The sequence below is a fragment of the Poecilia reticulata genome, linkage group LG17 (assembly GCF_000633615.1).
Source record: "Poecilia reticulata strain Guanapo linkage group LG17, Guppy_female_1.0+MT, whole genome shotgun sequence".
NCBI lineage: Eukaryota > Metazoa > Chordata > Actinopteri > Cyprinodontiformes > Poeciliidae > Poecilia > Poecilia reticulata.
Window position 1 is genome coordinate 14,113,377 of NC_024347.1, and position 25,161 is coordinate 14,138,537.

Genomic DNA, 25,161 nt, shown 5'->3' on the forward strand with positions numbered 1-25,161 from the left:
ATTTGCAAAGGAGCGCATAATGGGGCACGTTGCACATCAACAACACAAACACATCTTCAGCAATCATTTTTTTCCATTTATAAATGTCATAAATCCAAACTCACAGTCCAAACATGTTAGCACTGAAAATAAATAAGTCAGAGACTGAAACGTGATCACTGCTATTTTCCCCTTTCTTCAATTACACAGACAAACACACCCGCACGCCCCCCCACACACACACACATTCACACGCACACACACACACACACACACACACACACACACACACACCCAGTCCGAGAGTCCAATTTGGAGGGTCAAACTGAGGCCCTAAACTCTAGTGCAGGGTTATGGGAAAGGAACCGGCTACAAACTCCAATCCAAAAACAAGTCTAGGGAGAAATTCAGAAAGGGCAGACAAAAAAATACTGACTAAAGATGTTGATCATAAAATTAAACACTAAGGGGTTTGCTTCAGTCCTAAAATGTGGTATATCATGTCAGCTGCTCCTTGTTCCAATTCAGTCTTTTCTTTTTTTTTCTTTGTTCAAGTACCTCAGAGTATCTGACCTATCTGACCAAAACAGAAGAAAAACCCTCTTAAAGTTCTGAGTGTTAAATGTTTTTTGCTCCCACAAATATGCATTAATTTATTGTCCTTTCAACTTATACAAGCCATGTTGACGAATTCTCAAATTTTTTAACTAAGCTCCTTTCAACCCAGGAGACTGACAGAAAAGCTGGGGGAGACAAAACGTATGACTTGACAGAACAGAAGGGAGTGGAGTGTGAGGGGTGAAGACTTTGCCCAGTGCACCGTTCTTCCTGCTTCTCCTCACAATGAGCAGAATAGATTCCAGATGTCGAAACGATAAACAAATGGACTGTCATAACCTTATAAAAATGCAAGGCATTCAGAAGCACTCGCATTGCTGTATTGTCTATGGACCATCTCTTTGTCTTAATCTCAAGTCTTTGGACTCAACCCCAAAGAGGAGTGCTGAGTTATTACTTTTTTCATTTGTTCTGAACATCACATATGTGCAACACACCAGAATGTACAGAGCAGTCTTAGAATAAATTTTAATTCTACATGGTTGAAGTGTTAAATTATTCTAAACATCAGTCTCACATAGTACACAAACACTAAGAAAGAAAAAGGAAAAAAATATCAAAATAATCACTTGCTCATTTGTGTAATAAATGTGTCCTCCTGCACAGATCAAAATACCCAGAGGAACGTAATCTACTGTATTCTCGACCTCCACCATTTCATAAGGTGGCAGGTTATTGGAATAACTCTGTTGCAAATTTTGATTTGACTCTCCTTTTAAAAAGCCGTTGAAACTGATGAGAAATTGTGCAGTTTGAAGAAAGAGTCTTTCCTCTACTTTCTGTTTGGACATTTATGATGAACACTTTTTGTTTGCTTGTAATAAACTAGTGAGAATACTGAACAGGATCAAGGAGAAGAGGTAGGGAGGTGTGTGTGTGTGGGGGGGGGGGGAGTTTAAACCATTCCATTGATTATAATGGGTAATGTTAGAGCCTGACGTTAGATCAGCTGTCCTCACTCAAAGCTGGTGTTGTGTTTCAACGAACACCGAGAATGGGAGAGAAAGAGGAGGCAGGCAGCTTCAGCGCAGACACAGCAGGTCTGGAGAAATTGAACAATGGCAATTTTAAAACTGTGGAAAGACTGAGTGTTGGATCCCGTCACCTGTCTCACGTTTTCATGTGAGTGTTAAAATATCCCCCAGGAGTGTGTCACCCAAAAAAGCCCGGAGGGAAATGGTAGTCTGGACAGTACCAACACATTCTTCAATAGAATCAGTTCAGGAACAACCAAAACCAACTTGGTCCTCTCTTGATCCCGAGAATTCCTGTCACACTTCTAATGACTTATCTTTAACCTCAGTCATGGATCTTTTTTGTACTCTGTATCTTTGTCTTCAATCAAATCAGCAGATGAGCCAGGGGTCTCTTTCTCTCCCATGTTTTTCTGTGCCTGTCCCAAGTGAAGAGGTGAGATAGAACCAGAACAAGGCTGCAGGTCCAAAAGGTCTTGGCCCCATGCGCTTACGGCAAATATGGACAAACTCTTAGGGATTCTGCAGTAACTCTTCAACCTTAACATGAACCTGGTGAAGGATCATGTGCTTTGGAAAACATTCTGCCTTTCAAAACACTGACAGAAACACCACAGGGGACGATACTTTCACAATTCCTTTTCTCTCTGTACACCTCAAACATCCAGCACAAGTAAGAGTCATGTTATCTGCAGAAATACTCTGATGACTCTACATTCGTATCAGASATGGGCAAGCAGCAAAATGCAGAGAATGTGTGCACTGCTTTATGCCATAGTGTGGGAACATTCATCCCATCTTCAACATCAACAAAGCACAGAAGTGAAACTTTGATGATTGCATAATTCAAAAGAATAACTTTCTGATTAGATACTTTTGGTAACATTTATCAATTACATGCTATTTGTAAAGCACTTTTCAGTAACCAGGCATTTCCAAGTGCTAATTGGGGGGACTCAGTGAACTTTCACCCTTTATATGTCAGTTGATATTTTAACATGGAAAACAAAATAAAATAGTATTTTGCTTGATGTTACTCCAAAAGTGACACATCCTGTCTGAATACAGCAAAAACTGTGAATTCTGCACCCTTGTGCCCATGCAAAARCACTATGTGAAATACAATCTCATCCAAAGTGACTCACGTAGTACTTCAAAGCTGAAACGGGATCAATCAATCAATCAATCAATCAATCAATCAATCAATCAATCAATCAATCAATCAATCAATCAATCAATCAATCAATCAATCAATCAATCAATCAATTTTTATTTGCATAGCACATTTCAGCAGCACAGCATTTCAAAGTGCTTTACAACATAAAAACAGAAACACAGTCATGTAGCATTGAATAAACAGTAAAAAAATAAAAATTAAATAAATTAAAAACTGTCTTTAGAACTTTTTGATCTATCAGATTAGTTAAAAATAAACACTGTCAATTCCTAAGTCCCACAAAAAGACAGGAACTGGCCCAATTTCTAAGTCATAATTTGTTCCAAAAAGCTACAGAATAAAAAAAAATCTTCACTAATTTAAAAATGGAAAGTAATCATTTTGATCCTGATGTTCCTGAGAACATACAACACACACACACACACGCACACACACACACACACACGCACACACACACACACACACACATACACACACACCCGCACATACACACAAAAAACAAACCTATGATGGTGTAAATGTTGAGAGATGTCAGCAGATGTCGAGATGCCGTTTACAGCTGCTGGCACCCCGTTCACAACTCTGTCATCAAATGTTGGATGAAGAGAAGAAGGGGATTTCAACCTCAAAAGTCTTTCATGTGCTTTGAAGTTTAAATTGTGTGTCTGTCTGCGGACGCATGCTCCTCATCTGAGCCCTTGTGAATAACCTCCCAGCTGTTCACAAGCTTATGGATCCCATGTGGATTGATACATCTCTTGCTTAGGGAAAACCCAGCATGTCATTGGAGGACTGGTGTGGACTCACACCTTTGCATCTCTGTTTTGGATCTGCTTCCTGCTAATGTGATTTGTTAGTCTCTGCCGCATTCAAATCTTCCTAATGTGTTTCTTGTTTTTGCTTAACACCACTGCTTCTCTTTGGTTGTGTCGCTGCTGTTCTGACGTAGCTTTCCCAAGAAAGGTCCAAGCAGTGGGAGAAGTTATGGCAGTGATGTCCGAGTCTTTCCCATGCAGACTCATAGGAGGGCCTTTGTTCCCCCTCCACGCTTTGGGGGTCTCCACAGCGGGACTGTGCCCCACTCTACTGACTCTACAATGGGTCTTTATGTTGCCAAGGCCCCCCTCCACACTTTCACTCCAACATGCTTGCCTCATCAGGGGCACCCCAACGCAAAGGGGGCACCACGGCACCAAAATGACGACTCTTTTATCATGCCCTGCTCTGTCCTCCTTCCTCTGTCATGAATGCCAACAGAGTCAGATACAGGGAAAGAGAGTAACTGAAGGAGCGAGGCTTGTGAGTGTTGCCAAATGTCTCAGTGGGGCACTGTTTTCTCATTCAAACCAGAAACACTTGACACCACAAGCAATTCCCTGGCAATCAGCAGGGAGTGTGTGATAACACACTGTTACAGCTCTCTAGTACAGTTAATGAAAAACCAACACACTTGGGAGTAAATGACACAAACTCAATTCACGACCGGTTCTTCATAAGGACAAAGGAGGGAACTTGCTGTATTTCTCTTTTGCAGAAGTTGACAAATAAATGTAGATGCCTCATTCTCCCTACTTTATAGGTTTTTAAATCACAAATCTCCAACGCAGATATAATATTTTTATCACTGTGTACTAAAATCTTGGCACAGGCCCAGTTAACTAATAGTATGTTAAATAGAGTACCTTGCAAGAGTATATACACCTGCCAAAGAAAAAGCATSTCCCCAGCACACCCCTGCCACCACCATGCTTCACCACTTTCACCACTAGGAAACTTTGGTTATTTACAGTATGAGTTCTCCTTCACACCACATACTTTCCTTGCACATAGGCAAGCAGTTTAGTTTTGAGCTCACCTGACAAGAACACCATTCTTCAATTGTTTTTTGTGTCCCCAACATGGCTAGAGGCAAATTTTTAAGTACTGGATTTATTTTCAAAATGCTGTCTTATTACCACTCCTCCAAAACAGAGAGGACTATTGACAGAGCAACAGATTTACCCATCTAAGCTGTGGATTTGTGCAAGGACAGAGTCTCCATAGGTCACATAGCTACTTCTCTGACTAATGTTGTTCTTACCAGGGCTGTTAGTTCAAGTAGACAGCCGTATTTTGGTACATTTGTGATTGTTACCATACTATTACCATTTTCAAATGAAGGATTGAATAATGTTGTGAGATGTCCAAAGATTGAGATGTCTTATAGCTTAACCTCATCTTTAAAACTTTTCACAACTTTATTCATGACCCAAATAGTATGTTCCTTGAACTCCATAATGCTATGTGCTCACTAATGCTATTTTACAAACCACATAAACCTAAGCAAAACAGCATGATTTAGGGGCACCAAAGGAAAGGATAAAAAAGGCCAAGGGCCATGAATACTTTTGCAATGCATCAMGTGTCTTAACAAATATATTAGGTGGAGGACAGTGAGGGGGAATAGGGRAAATTGTAACCAGTCACTAAACAMWATAAAAACCAACATCCAGTGCATCTCTTGCTGACCACATTGTCTTACCAAGTACATAAGTAAAGCCAGGCCAAATCCAGACGTTGAACAAGGGCAAAATGATAAAGTCACACACACACATGGGGAAAATGAATCCATGGGATCTGTATATTTTTCTGTGTGTTCTGGCAGTACCAATTGAACTGAAGTTACTGTGGTTGTTAAAAATTGGAGAGCATGACCTTGTCATAGCTGTGGAGGTAATTTCAAGAGTGTTTAAGAAACTGATCCAGAATTCAGAATCAATTACAGATTTGAGTTGGCTCAGTAATTGGCATAATTTTCTTCATATGCTGAGTGAGAGGCAGGAGAGCCACACACTGAGCAAGCCCTCTGGTCTCTTAGAGATGCGCCCAAAACCATCAGCAGGCAAACAGTTCCAAGGCTGCATCTATAAATCAGCACAAAAATAAAAACCTCAGCAGAAAACAATTCAATCACTGACACAAACACAAAGAAAACCAGAGCCGTATGACTTTTTGTCCTGCCAGCATTCAGTCAATAGGGAGATGGATAATAATAACTTCCTTATTTGCACAGTGATCAACAGCAGCCAGTCACACTGACTCTCAGCCCGACAATTTTCAAATCCTCCTCCTTGACCCCCCAAATCAAGATATTAAAAATTATTGCCACAGCTAGCTGTTAAGCATTTGACTTTCAAGAAAAGTTAGATCATATATTAGAAGTTATACCACAAGTAATGTTATTTTGTGTGTCAAACATAGAAAGCAGGTTTTGCTTTGTCGCTGATAACACAAGTTAATCAGTGATGCAAACAATGGAAACACTAGAAAGATTTCTCTTACCTGTCTACAACACCATCGCCGCCCCAGCAGGTGGAGTCGTCCATTGTTTGCTCCCCTTCACACAGCAGCTCTGGCAATGTATTGAAGAAGGATTTATAGCGCTGCAGCTGCCCTAAGAACTCCCTAATGGAAAAACGGAGTCAATAGAATGATTATTATTACTATCACAATGACTTCAAATTTCCAAAAACAGAATTTACAAAGAGTCATCTGCAAAATTATACCACGAAGAACCTGAATATCTGCCATTGTGCTCTGGAATAGTTGAAGTAACAACAAACGCTAGTTTAATATTTTTCTGACAAGGCATGCATGTGATAAATACAAGCGACGATATTGACAGTGGCAGAAACGACARCCCCTGAATGTGACTGCATCAGCACATTTTCTTAGTTGCACTGTTTAGTGCTTCACCAGATCTGCCAACAGATGTTATCAATACAGTTACTGTCATCTTTTGCAAAGCAAAGACAGAACTTTTTTGACCTGACTCAGATTGTCTAAGCCCATAATGAGAAGCAAAAATGATKRGTTAGGTGCTAAGACAGCCAGTGAAAGGATTTTAGATGTGATGCGTTTCAAAATTCAAGTCGTTTTCCTTAAATTCTTCCATAGTTTGTTGTGTTTCAAGTGCAAAATCTGAAGTGCATAGAAAATGTTTGATAGTTTTCTAATTATTTTACTGATAAAAAGTTATTTGTTTCTATTCTCTTTAGTTTACTCTAAATAAAAGCTCTTAAACTGTTTTCCTTCCTATTTCACCTAATATGTGGACATTTTTKAACAAACATTTGTAAACAAACTGCATCACTGACCTACCACGAGGGAGGTGAAGTACTAAAACACCTCAAACTTTGAGCAACTAAAGGAGCATTATTCAAATTATCATCTAAAAATAAAAAAGAATGTGGCATAACCTCAACAACACTATACTAACTCTGAGCACACCCGAGTTGCAGAAATCCACATCTTCAACGGGCTAACTTGTTGACAGGGCAACTATTTCTTATGCACTCCACAAGTCTGACCATCATAAAAGATTGGCAAGAAAGTATCACAATTTCTCAAATATTTATTTTCTCCATCAAATGGAAATATAATTTAAAATCTCTCTAAGAATTCYCACATTTACTATGTGTTTGTCCACAAACTAGTTTGACAAATGTGACTGAATCAAATTCTGAAATTGCACATTTAGTGCTACACATTAAATGTTGTCATGAAACTAAAACGTCAAATAATCTCCAAACTCTTATCTTCCCAGTGAAATATGTGGCAGCATCATGTTGTGTGAATAATTTATTCAGTAGGGAAAATAAAACAGGTCAGAGATGMTGGGAGGTGGAGCTAAAAACAGGGTAATCCTGGGGAAAAAAACCATTAGAGGGTGCAAAAGATTTGAGACTGGAGTGAAGGATTGCTTCCAACAGAAAAGCTGCTAGAGATACAAACTGATCTACAATGRATCAAGGGTTATATGTTAGAATAGTGAACTCAAAGTCCAGACCAAAAACACAAATTGAAAATCTGGACAAGAGCTGAAGACTCTGGGTCACAAAAACAATCTATCCAATCAGATTGAACTTTAACTATTTTGCAAAGAATAATGGGCAATGATTTCAATCTGAGATGAGAAATACTTAAACTAATAATAATAATAGAAACATGCCATACACTTTAATGTTTGAGATACTGTTGTGCAACCCCACTCTGCTTTAAAAGTGCCAACAACTTTATCCTTTATCCTCGACATGTTTGGTGTGTTCCTGATGGTGTTTGTTCATACTTGCACAGGATGGATTCTTTAACAATCAAGCAAACTTCTCAAGCCAATTAGTTGCACAAAATTTTATGTAAGGGTTTCAGGGTTACTGAAAAGAAATGCATTATACATTATCCTATAGGTTAGTCTATCACAAACAATGATAAAAAATTGTATTTAGAACGTAACCAAACTGAAAATGTTAGTTTGAAAAAAACTGTTTCTTTTGCAGGTATCTCTTGATATTGAATAAATAAACRAGGAAAAACATTGCCTTGGTTTTATGCTTACCTAGAGAGTGTTCTCAGATTAGGATTATTGATCTTGGAGGGCATCAGAGGGAATGAACTGGGAATAATGGGAATTGGAAGCAGGAGGATGCAAGGAGGTGAAAAGGGGTCATGGAGAGATAAACAAGAAAAAAAAAAGGTTGGCATGACAGGGGATGAAGGGAAGATGAACAAAGTACACTCAACTGACTGGTAGAAAGTGATTATTTATGCACATGCAGAGACTTGTCAAACCAAGTATGAATTAATAACCAATTTCAACCAAAATAACAGGAAAATAAAACATAAAATGGAWTATAATTCATAGCATAGCCACCAAATCCACTCAAACAGATATCAGCACATGTGCAAACAGTTGAAATGCACAATTAAGACAAAGTACTGCTGGATGTTTTGATTTACTTTCTTTGGGCAAAAAAAATGCTATGCTCTATCTTCTTTCACATTTTCCAACCATTATTCTTCTTTTGCTGCTGCTGCTGCTGCTGCTGCTGCTGCTGCTGCGGCTTTGAAGTCTCCAGGGCACACACGAGCTCTGGTCAGAGCTGGCAACAAGCGGGTGAACTGGATTGTGTTGCTATGAACGGCAGTGGCAGTGCCACGCCAGCCGTGACAGCTAGGCTTGGCATYRGTGCAGCGATTCACAGAGTGGGACGAGGTCAAGCACTCAACAGTGCTTTAGTTCATCTGTGTGTGCTTTCCAATGCGGCACTGGCTGGCATGCAGTGCTGGTGGTGTGGTCGTCTGGGTAAACAGGAAATTGTGTGGTCTGTCAAGATTAATCTTACCAAGGCTCCGCCTGCCTACCAGCTGCTGTGGGCACACGGTGGTTGCTCCAGGAACCAGGTGGGGAGTATGGGTGGCGCTGGAGAGAAGTTACTTTTGTCTGTGTGTGCGTGCATGTGTGTGTGTGTGCGTGTGTGTGTGCGTGGGGGGGGGGGTGTGTGCGTGTGTGCGCACGCTTTTGAATCCAACTAAACACTGGAGAACAGTGTGAAGTGACAGAAGCTGTAATAGTTTTGGATCAATGATATCCAACCCCTTAATCTATGACACATCTAACAGTACAGTGAATATATGCAAAAGGTAGATAGTCAAGCATTTCTTAAGTTGGTTTCACRTTAACTCAAAGCTTTTGCCTACCTTTTTAAGTGGGCAAACYTTGCTAGCCTCTCTTCTGGTAAAATATGGGAGGAGGAGGCAGATGGAGAAGGTGAAGTTAAGGTTGTGGAAGAGGTTGTGACCTCTGGTCTCAACGACCACATGCCTGGGGGTTCCCTTGTAGACAGGCCACACACCTTGTCCACCTGTGGAGAGAGCACAGCACACACACCTGCTAAGCAAGGAGAATGTATGAATGTGTGGGTGAAGCTACAGGGTGGCTTGCAAATCCCTCACTGATCCACCTACAAATTTGAAAGTATTTAAAGCAAGTGAACTAAGAGATATCCGGGCTCTGTCTCAGACAGAGAATGCCGTTTTGGTTGTCAGATAAGTGACTAACGTAAATGCAAAGGTGCACATAAAGACAGAGATGTGATGAAGTAAAAACAGTTACATTGAGTGATTTAGTGCCTGGAGGGCTGACAGTAAATTTAGAACATTCCACTACATCATGGAGGTAAAGCGCACGTGTGCACATTTGGCAATGGGAGCAAATATCTCCTGTGAGCAATTAAACCTTGCAGCAGAGGGGAGGTGAAAGCAGGATCCTGGAAGAAAAAGGGACAAAAATCAATGCCGTCTCATTGGCTTAAAAGCCTTGAGGCAGTGTTGTTAAGTGATCTTCAATTAGCAAAAGAGACAGAGTGTGATGGCTTTTCTGTGCTTGACTGAATAGGTCCTTAAAATGATCAGTGCCAGCACTCTTTTATCTACAGAGATGAGTCACTGTACCAAGATCCAACTGGACTTCACAATACTTTTTTTTTAACCTCTGTTCTGCAATTCATATTGTAATATACAAACCAGCAGTCATAATTCCAGTCAATTTAATTAATTCTGATAAGCACAATCTTTGCAAATTGTTATATGCCTCTACAATTTTAGTAGAAGAAATATTTAGTAGAATAACTATTAAATGGCACTACAAACTTTTTCCTTTTTTTTWAARRAARRWKKTTTTTWWWWWWTYMAAMYKGKYYWWYYTKRWWRGKWRGRWTTWSSYTYMAWWAARRWTWAAWWAAWKGGCAGGTAAATKTTGTGTGCATTTTTTGTGCAWATATATGCAACCTTTATTTAAACAAGTATGTCTCATTGAGATTACCAATCTCTTTTTCAAGAGCAACCAGACAAAGACTGGCAGCAACACACTCAATAAAACCAAAAAAAATAAATTGTAATATATTGTGATAGTCACAACACAATTACAGCTATGTAGAGCACATCACCCCCAGTTCTAATACTTTTCTTATTTCATAAATCATTGGATGGCTTGGCACCAAAATACATTAAAGTCCCGTTTTCATTTTATCCAGACCACTCAGGCCTTCTGGTTCCAGTCTATGCAGCATCTCCAGAATCAGAACCAAACATGGAGAAGCAGCATGCAGCTTCTATGTTCCTCCAAACTGGAATAAGCTAAACTGCAAAACTGCTGAAACACTGAGTTCCTTTAAATCAAGGCTAAAAYCCCATTTGTTTAGAGTTTCTTTTGATCAGACAGAAGCCAATTTCAAGGCATCTGCTAAGTTGTGTTTAATATATACGGCATATTTCTAAAAGCTAAAGGTAATATAATTACTTGACTGTGCTATAAAATGGCACTATGTGCCAGGAAAATGTATAATGATACYTCCCTACCACTTTGCTACATCAATATATGGTTACTTCAATGTTCTTGACATGAGATATTTTTCAGACCATACTTGCCACCAGTGGATCACATTGCTTTTTTTATTCTTTGGAAATGTAAGTTGACAGTATTTCTCAAAACAATTCACCTCTAACATTGTGAAAAAAAAAACTAAACAAAACAAAAACAAAAATCTTGACGAGCTTTAAGAGCTAATAGAAGAAAGCAGAATATTTAAGAGCTTATATATTGTTTAGGATCTCATCATTTCTTTCTTGGTGTTGCTGATTAATCATCGCTTGTAGCATGCAAATCAAACTTGTATAAAAGCAACTGCATCTCTTAGAGAAAGTCGGTGGCTTTGAAATTAGAACTCACACCATAACAACCTAAACCACTGAAAAGAACTTCACTCTTCACCGTAGCCCGTTTGCTCTAAACCTTTTCCTGACTACATGCACAGTAAATTCACTCTTTAAGCAGACACTGGGCACGAGGAAGGTTGTTTTACTGCATTAACCTTAACTCCCTCTGGAACCATAAAACACACTCACATGTGGTAGAGCAGCCCACAGCCACACATGCAGACAGCCACACATGTAAACATAGAAGATATATCCACACGCATATACATTTCATTGTCCCTGGAAAAAGAAATAAGAGCACAGCAGCTGTTTTGGCTAAGTAATATGAACAGAGAAAATGTGCCTTGCATGAGCCTTGATGTTGTTCGTGCTTGTTTTTCAGACCTCTTTAAGGTAGTGAAACACAGTTTAAATAAGCATATAGGTGCAACCTTTTTCAAACTGTTTGAAATAATGGAGTCAAGAGGTAAATATGACCAAAACTATAAATGTAATCAAGAGAAATAGTACATCTATAAAAATATTTTACGTTTTGAGAACAAAAGCCATGAAATCCTGTTTTCAGTCTGAAAATGTGTGGTCTTGGATTATGGCAGAAAAATTCCACTAAGCGAGCAGAGAGTTTTGCAGGCGAAGATTTGCTGCGAGCAGAGACTAAGAAATTTTGAGTACAAGCATTACAAGTTTTGAGAATAAAGATATAAAGTCCTGCTTTCAAAATAAGAATGTAAGCAACAAAAGCCATGAAATCCTGTTTTCAGTCTGAAAATGTGTGCTCTTGGATTATGGCAGAAAATGTCCCCCGTACATGTGAAAGTMTGTGTTTTGCAGGAATTACTAACTCGGATAAGTCATAGGGGTTTGTGAGAGAAATATGTAATTCAATTTGTAAATGTTTATCTGAAGTTTTTGGCATTACACTTTACTCTGAATTTTGTCACATGGATTTTTGCTCACTGATTGGAAGTGTGAAGGCAATCAGAGAGGATTTTCTCTTTGACCATCTTCAGGGGTGGTCTGGGACACTCTTATCTGAATTAGATTAGCTTTCTGAATGTAATCCATCCTGACACACTAAAGAACCACCCACTGATCCTATGAGACTTCYATCAAGGAGCTGAGTTATAACCTCAAGTTTTTTAACACTTTCTTTTTTCCTGAACTATTTAAAATTATTGTCTGAAGACAAATTGGCCACATTTTGCTTTTTTTGTAAATCAACTTTCAATAACACAAAAAAACAATTATTTGTAGTTTTTCACATTAATAATTTAGTGCAACCTCCATCAGATTCCAGTGTGATCAGTCTACAACTTCAATTTGCATTCCCAGGGAGATACCTGATATTACATGCAGCTCATTTTGTTTACATGAATAAATATTTATGCTGCACGTTAGTGAGTTTTTATTCTAAAAATTGTTGTGCAAACAACAATTTTTACAACTTAGCTCCAGCAACTGTGTCTATTGTAATGTTCCTAAACACTGTTGTACCAAGACGTTTAATTTGAAGGACATCGACTGGTTACATCATCAGCATGTTAATGTTATTAGCTCTACACATGTGGAATGAAGCACAACTCCAAATAACTGTGTGAGCATGCAATTATTAAATAAAGTAGCTGTGACTTCTGCATTGGCCATGCTCAGTTTATCCATTGTTTACATTTGATCAAGGCTTTGCCAGAATCCGCATGTTTAAAATAATAAGGTGATTTCACACACACCGACGTAGAAATTGGATGAAATGCAATGTGACTGATTACACTTAGGTTGCTTAGAAAAACGAAATGTTMAGTGTATGAAAGTAGTCTGATGTAAAAAAAAAAWTTWAACTGCCATGAAAAAAAGATATGGGTCAAAAATGGACAAAAAACAGTTTTGGAGCATATTTGGCTGTAGAGTGAAATTAGGATTTAATAAATCAGTGAATTACTTGTCTGTTTTGGTGAATGAGTTTCTCTGGAGTGTGAGATTTTTGAGTTGATTGCTGTGGTGACTTATTATGAAATATCTTGTGGAAATAAAACAAGCTCTGTATAGTAATACTAACAAACATCTCTCTGTTGCCACATACTACCTTAAGCAATTAAGCTAATCAAAAGTATGCGGTGTATAGTTTAACAAAAATAATGCACAATGGCAATAGATCATCCAGGAGGAAAGGGGAAAGATATAAACTTTGCAGCTACAAATGTATATATTATGAGATGTAAATAGTAGATGTGGAAAACCGAACAGGGTATTTATGCTTCTTGAAGTTCCAAATGTTGTGGATTGAAGAAAACAAAGTCAAATATGCTTATAGATACCATACAAATAATTCATAAATATAAAATATTAAGCAAAATATAAGGTTAATAAACGTTGAACTATAACATTGTGTAAAAATCTAAAATACAAATACAATGTCAACATTTGCTATTCAATTTTTTTGCTAATGATGTATTTACTGTATGTTATTTTTAAATATGTACTAATAAGGTGTAAATTAAATTCATCAAAAAAAAGTGTGTATTCTAAGGTATTATTTTTGTTGTAAAAAGAAAAAAAAATTAAAGAATGTAATTTTTGTTCATGAGAGTAGTCTAGGACTCCATTTAGACCAACGCCATTTCTCACCTGCCATTGTCTGACACTTTGCTATTCTAAAAAAAGACAAAAAGGTAAACATGAACACGCGAAGGAGGTCGTTCTCAGTTCTGTTTACATTACGCCGTTATTTTTGCATGCATACCTCAGAGAAAAAGTTCAAAATCACAGGACCTCTAAACAAGCCAGAGAAGATTGGAGAAAGTGCTTCATTTCAAAACAGTAATGATAGTACAAATCATTCTTTTGCTAACTAAACAGAGAACTGAGTAAACAGCAGGCAGGGAAAATAAACAGTACCCTCTCAAGGATCCTCTTGAGAAAATGAGACATGTCCTTTGAGGACAGAGCTGCTGACYATTGAATCTCGCGGGACAATCTCACAACATGCTGAGTAATGACACGTGCTGCATCATAGCCATTATTGAATATCTTCTAAGCTGATGACGGTGTGAGAATAAAAATCATATCTGTTCTCAGTGTTCCAATTTGAATAATGTTGTGCATGTGTTTGGTCACCAGTTTGCTCTTTTTATTCCATCCCGATTTCAACTATTTTGTGCAACATTCCTTGTATGATTGCTTAAGGACTGAGACTGATGGAGGGAGAAGATTGATGGGATGTGTGCAGTTCGCRGGGTAGCTCTTTAGGGAATTACAAGGCATGCATTTACTATGCATTTGAGCTGTCAAATGAAACCCGACTTTCACTGCAGTCTGCAGCAGATACACAATAGATTGCACCTTGGTTTTATAAGTGTAATACATCAGAATATAYGTGATGWATTCTAAATTTAAAGGAGTGCAGATGAGTAGATGGAGCAGTGTACCCCTATATTCTGACCTGAATGTGTAGAGCGTGTGCGTGTGTTTTATGGTTAAATCTTCCTAAGGCAACAGAGTCCAAAAAGAACACAGCAAGACAATCAGCTTCATCTGGGCCAAACCCTGGGTCATCCCTTCTCCAGAGGAGTATTGGCTTACAGATAGCAGCGGTGGTCTTTCCTTCCAGTTTATTTATCAAGGGATTGCCCAGTAAAGTCAAGGGAACTTTCTCAGCCCCCTGTCACCTCAGGCACTGTGGGGTGGGGTTCCTGDGGGGCTTTTTTCAGTCACAGAATATCTATGTGTTACACTTCATAGTCTGTGTTAAATGTGAATAAATTAACAGATGGGGGGGGGGGGGTGTTGGTACAGGAAAAAAAGGTGTTTCCTGAAATAAAGTAAAAAAGACGATGCTAAGTTGCACCACTGACTGTTTATCACACGGTAACAGAATTCAAATTTGAACGTTGATTATTAAATGTTTCATTTGCTTTAAGAAAAATGACAATATTTAATATTTTGTGCCACCGTCGTTTGCAGGATTCACCAGAAATTGACAAAGTAGTTTGCAATGAGATTCCAGCATTTGCCCACATTTGCCTACTTTACTACAACTCACATCTMCGAGTGCTCAACCTGCCTCTCCACCAATCAAAACTGAGGTCTCTTAATATTTCAAAAYCATTGCTTAACATTTGTCATTAACATTTGTAAAAGTTGGAGGAAAATGGAATAGGTGTTGGAGTACGAGCAGCATCACACTGAGGTTGATTGACAGCGCTCATACCCCCTGCCAGGCTAAGATTGGTGGTTTCTAGTTAGCACAAAGCAGAGGACCTCACATTTTTTTCACAGATTGTTTGTCTCATACCATACTACCACAACATTGTGACAGTTTCAACAAGTATGGAAAAAAATATATTTTATAAAAGTTACATAGTGAAGCAATGAGGCGGCATGGCAAAAACAAGGTTTTAAGATTAAAAGCTAAAGAGTAATAACAGAAGCAAAGCAGAAAACATTTTTGTGGAAATGATCAAATCCCTTAAAGATAGTAATTTGGCACAAATGTTTCTATAGGAACAAGCAAACAAACTGAACAAGATAACTGAGTAAATAGCACATTTATTTGGTATTCAGTTTTGCTTTTGTTTCTAAATAAAAGAAAAGACAAAAAAAGGCAAAAAAAAAAGCTCCAGTAGTCAGGTACAAGAAAATCAGAGCTTAAACTTTCTCTTCCAGATTTGCTTTGGCAAGTTTGTTGTACATTACATTTTCCAACAAGAACCCCATGGCTGTTTGTAATTTCACTTCATATGTGGAGCTTTTACTGCTGCATACTATTATATTTGTGTAATTGTGCAAAAAATTATTTCCACTCCTAATTGCAGGATGTCAAAAGTCCCATGAAGTAACTGTTTCCACTTCTTTTGTATTGCTTTTGGGTTAAAACTGAACAAATCGCCAGCATTTCAGGGCCGGTTTAGCAAGGAGATGAGTCTCAGAAAAAAAAAAAGGTATTCATGATTTGTACCTGCAGGACACAAACACTGGAGCTTKTGGTCACATTAACTTTTATCTGTAGGAAGGATAAAAGCCAGAGAAATACCTTTAGTCTTTATTTTGGAGGAGCAGCAGTGTTGTGGTGGAGGCCTTGAGGTTAAACAAGCAGACATGTGACTGGATAGTTGCCAGCAGAAATTCTGGAGCATCTGAGAGAATTTGGGTGTGTTTAGGGAATATGAGAATGTATCTCCTTCCTCAGCAGCACTGTTAGGTTGTGTTTTTAGGTTAATCACAGAAGTGGGGATTAAATGTTGACTTTATACAGCCACTGTGGAAAACCAATACTATTGTACCATTGTACTTTTTTTTCCTCATCCGAATGACAGATGGCAAGGAAAGTGTATGAAAAAATTATAAGTACAGACGAATAAAGAAATTGGCAGTTGACCAAAATGGGACAATTACCGAGCAGATTAGTCCTGACCAGTGACTGGCAAGAAACTCGAYAACCCAATATTATTTTCTGATCAGCAAGCACAATGTCATGCCAAAGAAAACACTTTTCAAAATATAATGAAAGTGAAGTCAGAGGACACTCAAAAGGTGTAAAAGGTTTAAAAAGTAAACCATTTTTCAGCAACGTATTGAGACACGTCTGTGATTCATTGAGTCTGTGAGAGAGTGAGACAGTTTTATTCGTTTGATCTTTCAACCTCAGTGTTATGAAACATGTTGGGTTTGGAAATGTTTCCAGCATTTTGGAAATTTCAGAGGTRAGATAACGATCCAAGGGAATGGACAGAGAAATTGGTGTTTAGACTTATGCCAATATCGGATTCTAAAGACGTTGCAAGATGTGAACTCCAACAACATGCAGTCTTTCTTTTGAACATCTCCCACAGCACACACACAAAGGCAGACAAATTAAAAATTATGTTCTGAATGCTGTTTTTACATCACTTTATTTTTTGTTCTTTGTGAAAAATCTGAGTCACCAAATGTTGGTGCTTATAGATCATAGTTTTACAGATTGTGATGGGTGCATCTCCAATAACATRGCCAAATTTTAAACATAATGTATTTTAAAGTTGTATTTGGTGATGCAGGGATGCTTTTAATTACAAAAGCTGTCTGTTCTAAAGAAGAGAAAGATACTATTGGTGGAATTTAAGTGAGTGCATTAGCCCAGAGATTATCTTTGCATGACAATTAAAATCTGGAGATGGGACAGTGATTTTTAGTGTACTGCATCAACTACAAAAAAAAAACTAAAACATTCAGTAGGCCACTTCATAAAACAAACATCTAAATGCCTCAATCAGACTCAGACCACTTAATCAGAAAAATATTTACTGCCTCTTCTTAGCTGGAAATCCTTCAAGATGGGAGTGTAGACAGCTTGCAACATCAATCCTCTGGCCCTTCTTCCCCGTCTGTCTCTCTCTGACATTTCTTCAATGTTGCCTTTTTAGAGTCTCCGTCATTCTTTCTAAATCATGCTGTCTGCATCGCTCCGTCTCTGYCGAGCAGTCCTCTACGCACTGCCTATTTCTCTCTTCTTTCAAATAAAGTCGGGGCTAATTAAAGAGCGCTGCAGCTGAGTGTATATCACACTGGGCAAATTCCAATCTGCAAAAAAGCAAGCCGTTTCCCTCACAATGCTGACGCTTGTTTACCCTGATTAAATCATTTGCAGATGATCAGAAAATGYGACCCCTGGGTATTTCAAATATGGAAGAGACTGTGCAATTTTCATTCAGTTTTGTCAAWTTTTTGGAGTAAAGATCATCGTAGCAAAATGTGCCAAAWRAAATGTGTGTAATTTCAAATGCTGGGAGAATTGTCTCACAAAGAGAGGAACGAGGGCTAAAATGAAATCTGGTTCGTCTGGGTTACTGTGGAACATACGAGGGTAAAAAAAGAAGTCCGTGAAGAGAAACACTGTGAATCCGTGCGATCGTTTGAAGTCTTCCAATGCACCAGCAGTTACCACTAAAATCATAACACAGATGTGTTAGGCATTTGTGTTAACTTTACAACAGCTGCCGTCAACATCATCATGCCAAGATTAAAGGAGACTTTTAAAAAAGCATCTTTCTCATGCATGACAACATACACTCGGGTCGTTGAAGTCCATATAAACCAAAAAACGGAAGAGATTACCCTATTCCTTAAACAGTTTGAGGTTACTTTTCCAAGTCAAAATCAAGTTACCCATCCTCCTCTTCCTCATATTTTTAACTTTGTCCTATTTTAGCTGTGATCCTTTTCCCATTCAGTACATGCAAGTGGGAGGTCAAAAGTTTTTTTTTTTTGGTTTGCTGCTACTTTCAAACCAACATCTAAAGGAAATTGCCATCATTTTGAATCTATGGATGAATGTGCCCTAATTTCTAAGCTGCAATATGGCAAAGTTCAGGTTTTATCATTGTGCTGTTTTAAGAAATATAAGAATTGTTGTCATTCATTTGCCTCAGATAAACAAAAGCATCACATCTGCTCATTTCAGACCTTCCCTTTTCTTGTCTCCTCCCTTTATGTGAAGCAGTCAGCTTAGCTTCGTTAAATATCCGCAAGAAAAAAAMCCACACTAATCTAAATATTTCATGAATAGATAATGAACCACTTGTTTACAAAATACAGGATKTGTTACAGTCACATTRTTTGTTAAAATAACCACATTTTTAATTAATCACTGTTTGGGTCAAAGAGGAAAACTGTACACTGAAAATAACAGTTTTGTATTCTTATAACCTAATTATACAGCAACTACTTGTTAGTTTTGAAGACAAATAGTGTAAGAAAAACTGTGGAAACTGTAGCCAAGGGCTGCTGCAGGATGTCATAACATTCAAAGTTGGTSAGGCTAGAAGCATAAAAAGAAAGGTCAGATCAGGGACAAGTGTGTCCAAGCAACTGAAGACATCTACAATCATTAGCTAATGGACTGATAAGTAAATCTCCCTGCATGATTAGAAGTGGAACTAAATTATGCAAACACTCAAATAAAACATTAGGACTTCAGTGRCAAAGTCTGTACGGCAATTCATATATTGACTTTTTCTCTCATTTGGTTATCTTCATTCCTTTAAAACTACATCAGCCTATAAATAAAGTTTATAAAATTAATAAAGTATTTTGCATATATACTGCAGAATTCAAGGATCTAGATTGTGTTAACAAAATATTACTGGTGTTGAATCACAGCTGGTTGAGTTTCAAAGCTACAACGGTGACTTTCAGGAGCCTCAACGTAATCAAAGTAATTTTCAAGAAGCTGCTAAAAAATTTTCGTCCTCTATGCTTTCTTAMGATGAACAAAATGACATGTAGATTTTTTTTCTGTAATAAATGTTTTATACATTAATAAAATGGACGATTTTTTTAAGGTGCTTTACAAAATTGTTTGTTCAATTTTGTAAGGCAGCTCCAATTTCTGCTCATACCATAACTAATTGAAAATGTGCATACCAATAATTGTTAGATTGTGTAATTAGCAGGGTAATTACAAATACAAAATTCTAGTACTTGGATTTTATTTCACACCGAAATGCTTATTTTTCTGGGGAAAAAAAATTAAATGTGTAGAATTATTCAGAGTATTTCTCTTAGAATTTCCCTTTGCTTTTTATGCTAGTTTGTAAAAATGAAGAATCAAGTGTGAAACAAATACAAATGTCAAAGAATTTGATGTTAACAACCCTACTGCTCATTTAAGTAATGCTTAGTTTCTCCTGAAAAGGATTTAGTTAAAGTAACTTTCTAAAGCATGCCTGCAAATCTTCAAAATGTGATACAGTAAGCATTTTTTCTAAGTTGTGACACTTTCCTGGAGGRAGGTAATTTGCTTAACTATTACTAAGAACAACTTAATTTTCTCATTTTATAGGTGATACACTTGGCCCCGTCTTTCAGTATTTAACAGCATCTCTCTCTCAGATATACCTACTGGTTGATCTTTTACTGTGACTAACCTTATGTGCTCTCTTTCATCTCATGGATTTRCAAATGTCACAGAGCTGATCTGCTTAGCTGTGTTTCTCTTCTAAATGAAGCCACTAAAGAAGGAACTACTTCAATTAAATTTGTATTTAACCCATGAAGTACTTATGAATCTGTTTGTGTTTTTCTTTTTGCATGTGCATGCGTGTGTGTGTGCGTGTGTGTGTGTGTTACTCTACCATCTCAAATCCCCAGTCGATTGTGGCAGATGGCTGCTCACACTCAGCCAGATTATGCTGGAGGGTTTTCCTTTCTGCTGTTGCTACATGCCGGTAGACGCGTAGTGAATGTTGCAAGTCAGTGAATTGATGCAATCTGCTCGGTTGCCTTAGAATAAAAAATCTTTTGACCAATTTGTAAAAAAAAAACTGAACTTTACAGCATTGTTTGATCAATTTGGAATGTACATTTACTTGATTTTGGCCCTTTGGACCGAATACACTGCCTATGTCAGAATACTCACCCTTAGTCACAAGATCCTCCATCAGAATATTAACCCAAAACACACAGCTAAAAACACTCAATAAAAACTGTCAAATCAAATAGACTTAATTGGACTAATTTTAGATGCCTTTTCTACTAGGAAAGATCTCAWAACTGAAGTCTGTAGATAATTCAGTACCTCTATTTTTGTTTCAGTATTGGACTATAGTGAAATGGTGTTGCAAGAACGTCAAGTGGAGTACATAAACCTGGCTATAAACTCCTTGAGCTGCACCACGATTATGATTTGCTCATAAGCACACAATAACTAAGTGAAACTACAAGAGAACATTTGCCTCCTATGTTAAAATTTTTATATTTCTGGCAATCTTTACCAAGCAGATACTATTAAATTTCCTTTCAGGTTAAATAAGCTATAACATTTTATCACCTTGTCAATAAATTGCGGTCTCTGACCCGTCAAGCACAGCAAACACAGAAATTTTGYAAAATGAWTTCAACAAGTCAGTGTTCATAGAAAGAAAACAYAGCTAAACGCCATTTCCACCAGGGCCCAATAAGAGAACTTTTTGTTCCTGGAATCTGTTCAACTTTCTCATAATTGTGGCAACTTGGCATAATCCGGCCCCAGGCTCCCAACATGACCACGTCCCTTCTGCTTGCTCAAACTCTCACAGCAGAATGAGTTAAAGCAAATGATATCCAACATTCTTCACAAGCCTTAAAATGCAAAGAGCACACGTACAATCGTTTTGACGTAAAGTCCTACAGTGAATAGTAGAAGTTATCACTCTGCAAACCATCAAGTGTAACTAAAGAGTCATTATATTTTCTTTTATACTGATTTCTGCTTTATGCAGATTTTATGCAGATGCTGCTTCTTTGTGTGTAATTTTCAGAAAAAACTGCATGCTTATGAAAACATAAAGCAATTTCTTTTGGTTTGTGGTGACCACAAGAAACCCGATTGGAGCGGTAAAGTTTTCAAACTATTTACAGGTGTCACATTTTTAGCTTTATAAATCTGCAGTTTCCAAGATGATAATCTAAAGATGGGTGATAAATGGGCTTACAGGGTATATTTCTCTTTTTCTGAGTGATTGTTGACACGTAACAATTAACACTTCTCTAACAGGTCACAGTGGTTTCATTAAGTCATATTTGARAACACATAAAAGAGGAAGCTTCTGTTTCTAAACTCCTTTAGCTGCACAGAATTTTTTTTCGGATTTTTAACATCAAGCTATTTGTGTTGCTATGAGTTTGCATATAGGGTCAATTTATTTACAAATACCATCTACAGACAATTTTAACATTTTATAAATTCAAGAAAAATATTAAACTTACTTTGTGTTAACCTTTATGTCCTATGTATTTAATAATTAAAAAAAAAAAAAAGTAATCCAAGCAACATAACCACAAATAAATCTGACTGCATTTTTACAGTTTTGTCATATAGGTCTTCTTATTCATCTGCCCCCATTGACATATTTCCATGTGTAGATTTGTAAAGCCAGTGTGTCGAGGCTCTTTTCCTTTGCACAATAACTGGAGGTCGTCCTGCTCTCATTTACTTCTGAAAACATTCTCGCTAAGTGTGCTGAATGAAGTCCAACATTGTCCCAATCAAATAATTTCAGAGAATATTTTGTAATATCATTTAAATACGGTATGTCTCTCTTACAAAGTACCGTATTTAATCTTGTTTTTACAGTAATTGGGTCACTCTAAGATTATTAGAGCTTTTTGATCATTTCTCTTTGGTGTTGAGCTCTGGTTGAGCTAGTCTGAAATGTTGATATTATTTTCTGACAGAAGAAACGTCGTAAAATCAAAAGGATTTTTTTAAACCTAAATCTGTCAGGTGAGTGAATAACTGGGCTTAATTGTAGCTCTATGAAATGACAATACATTACTTATAATGCTTGCTAGGCGTTTTGTAGAACAAGTACAACAAAGGTTTTAAAGTTCGGGTCAACATATAGAAAAGTTGTTCAGCTAAGAATAATAATAATTATTATTATTGTTATTAATAACAATAATCTTTAATGCTGTCTAAAGCAACACAAGATATAATAATGCCAAAAATGTTAAGTGTCTCCATATCAGTTGAATGAATAAGGTCATGACAAATTCACACTAAGTTTAGAGTAAAACAGGACCATGATAGAAAAACTTGAACTAAGCATCTTGTAAAAACTAAAATGATCCTTGAAGTTGCCCACTTAAAATACATTTTCACTTATATTTTGCTAACTGATTGAACATGGTAAATGYCAYGTATAGAACTAGGAAGATTTCAGTCCAGAACTTAAACCAGATATAATAAATGAAAAAATTTATATCCCTAACAACCTAAAATTTTGTAATGCATCTGGTTTATAAAATACTACATAAAGTATGCTGGGATATAATTTAAGATGAATATGGATGGAGAGTTCTGGCTGACGAATTGGTGCAAAAATGGAAAGTTGCACTACTGCCAACTTCAAATAGATTTTTTTGTTTGCTTATTTCTATAAACCATGACTCTTTGTCTGACGGTATGGATATGAATCCAGGATGTATTGTTAAATAAAAAGCACAACTTTCACAGTGGGTTTAACAGTAGGATTTCCATTGCAAGAACTGTCTTCATGTGAGAATGGGAACGATATAAAATAAGAGTTATAGGCACATATAACATAAAGCATATGGTTGCAATCACACCATGTGAAATCCAAAAAGTATGAGGCTTGATATTTGAGACCACTGCATTATTCTCAATGACAAATAATATTGTGCGTGTCAGAACCTAAACAACAGTGATGAATTAAGATGCATTGCCAATTTTGGAAGACTTGGCAAAGTGCTCTGTTTGAATAAATATCCTTTTTCTTGGAGTAGTTTCAGCACCAACATTAAGGCAGTGTTCAGGTTTTTTGAAAGACTTGTGGACAAAATTCTCACAGAACACGAGCAACCAAACACGTCTTTCTAATTCTTACGCTTAACACTAACAAAGTAAAAGGATTAAACAAAGAAGTATTTAAAAAAAAGCTTAGTTGCTTTGGAGCAAACTATTAAGGTTTTTGAAAGATATTTTATTCGCGTGTACTCACCGTAGCAGTGATGAGTGGACCATGGCTCTGTGCATAGAGCAATGCTTCATTGACATGCCCTCTGACGCCCAGCATGGCTAGCTCCAGGCTGTGGTGCCCAGCCATCGCAAGAGTTAGTTTCTTCAAGGAGCTGATATATGTCCTCCAAGGCTGATCCAGCTCTGCCATACTTGCTAAGCAGCCCCGCATAACATTCAAGCAGTAGCCGGCACAGGGCTTGATCAGTGTCAAGCCTCTGCAGTGGGAGCAGTACACCATCTTTGCCAGACCTTTTACACAATCTCTACTAAGGTTGGCGTGTTCTGTTGCGTTGATGACCTCCAGTCCTTTGTCCAAGGCGAGACTCAGTTGCCTGCCAGTCTCCAACACCTCAGCCAGTTCCTGAGCCATGGTGACAGGATGATTCCCGAAGGGCTTCACATCCTGTCTGATCATACGCAGACAGTCGCCCATTGTGCTGCCTGCTGCCACGCTCCCTTCGATGCCTGGATTTATAAGTCGTGCATACACAAGAGGGAAGATGTTGTTAAAAAACTTGTGGATGGTCATCTCAACGGAAATGTTGGCTCCACGTAGGTACAGGGAGAGAGAGGAAAACAGCTGATTCACATGGGGCAAGGCCTGACGGGACAGGGATGAGTAGGTTCCCTCCAACAGTGAACTTAGGTGACCTTGAGAGAATGACAGGAGGTACTGAAACATGTCTGCAAGGAGAGGAGAAAATGAACAGAAAAAATATGTAAGAAGGAATTATAAACACAAAACATTTCATTTTTAATTAAAAGTATTGACTCATATATTTCTAAGACAGAAGCTGTAAAGATTTACATTGCCTGAATTCCAACAACGAGTAATTTTTGGCAAATTAATGAGCCTTAACCAAGCAGACGGATGGACTGAACACACATTTTGTCTCATCGTTTAGTACATTAAAATGTCAGGTCATAACAAAGTCCTATACTTTATTATGACMCTTTATTTCATGTAGGTTTGATGAAGACTTTTATTGATTACTGTGAAAATTGTCCTGAAGTAAATTTAAAAGAATTGACCTTAGTGAGTCCTGACATTGTGTTCTTGGAATACACCTTAAACCACAGGAATATATATTGCTGAGAGAAAAAGAGAGACATTATTCAATTTAATCAGGTCTAATACTGACCTCACTTTGGGACACATGACTTTGCTTAACTATAAAACATGACTAAATGCAGCAAACCTAGGTCATGCAGTTTAAGTCATGTTTTTTTTTTTATTCCAGGCAAAACATTTTCACATTTTTCTCACATTTCATGCTTTACCAACACACTCCGTTATTGCATTTTTATGATTCTGCCAGGATAAAATGTAAATTGGTTGTTTCACATTGCAATTCAAAATGACCTAATATGAATTTGACTGACCACTCAAG

At 37.5% G+C, this 25,161-nt stretch overlaps 1 protein-coding gene across 2 annotated transcripts in view; it reads right to left on the bottom strand.

Moving 5' to 3' along the window:
* Positions 1–25,161, bottom strand: part of gpc5c (glypican 5c) — a 100,471-nt gene that overhangs the window by 44,993 nt on the left and 30,317 nt on the right. Inside the window, exons 3-6 of one of the 2 annotated variants that reach the window (XM_008433800.2) lie at positions 23,751–24,454; positions 9,265–9,428; positions 8,123–8,179; positions 6,070–6,192 (exon numbers count right to left, since the gene is read on the bottom strand). In XM_008433800.2, coding sequence (XP_008432022.1) covers positions 6,070–6,192; positions 8,123–8,179; positions 9,265–9,428; positions 23,751–24,454 — 1,048 coding nt within the window. The remainder of the gene's footprint in view (positions 1–6,069; positions 6,193–8,122; positions 8,180–9,264; positions 9,429–23,750; positions 24,455–25,161) is intronic. The other variant, XM_008433801.2, reaches the window with a different exon arrangement.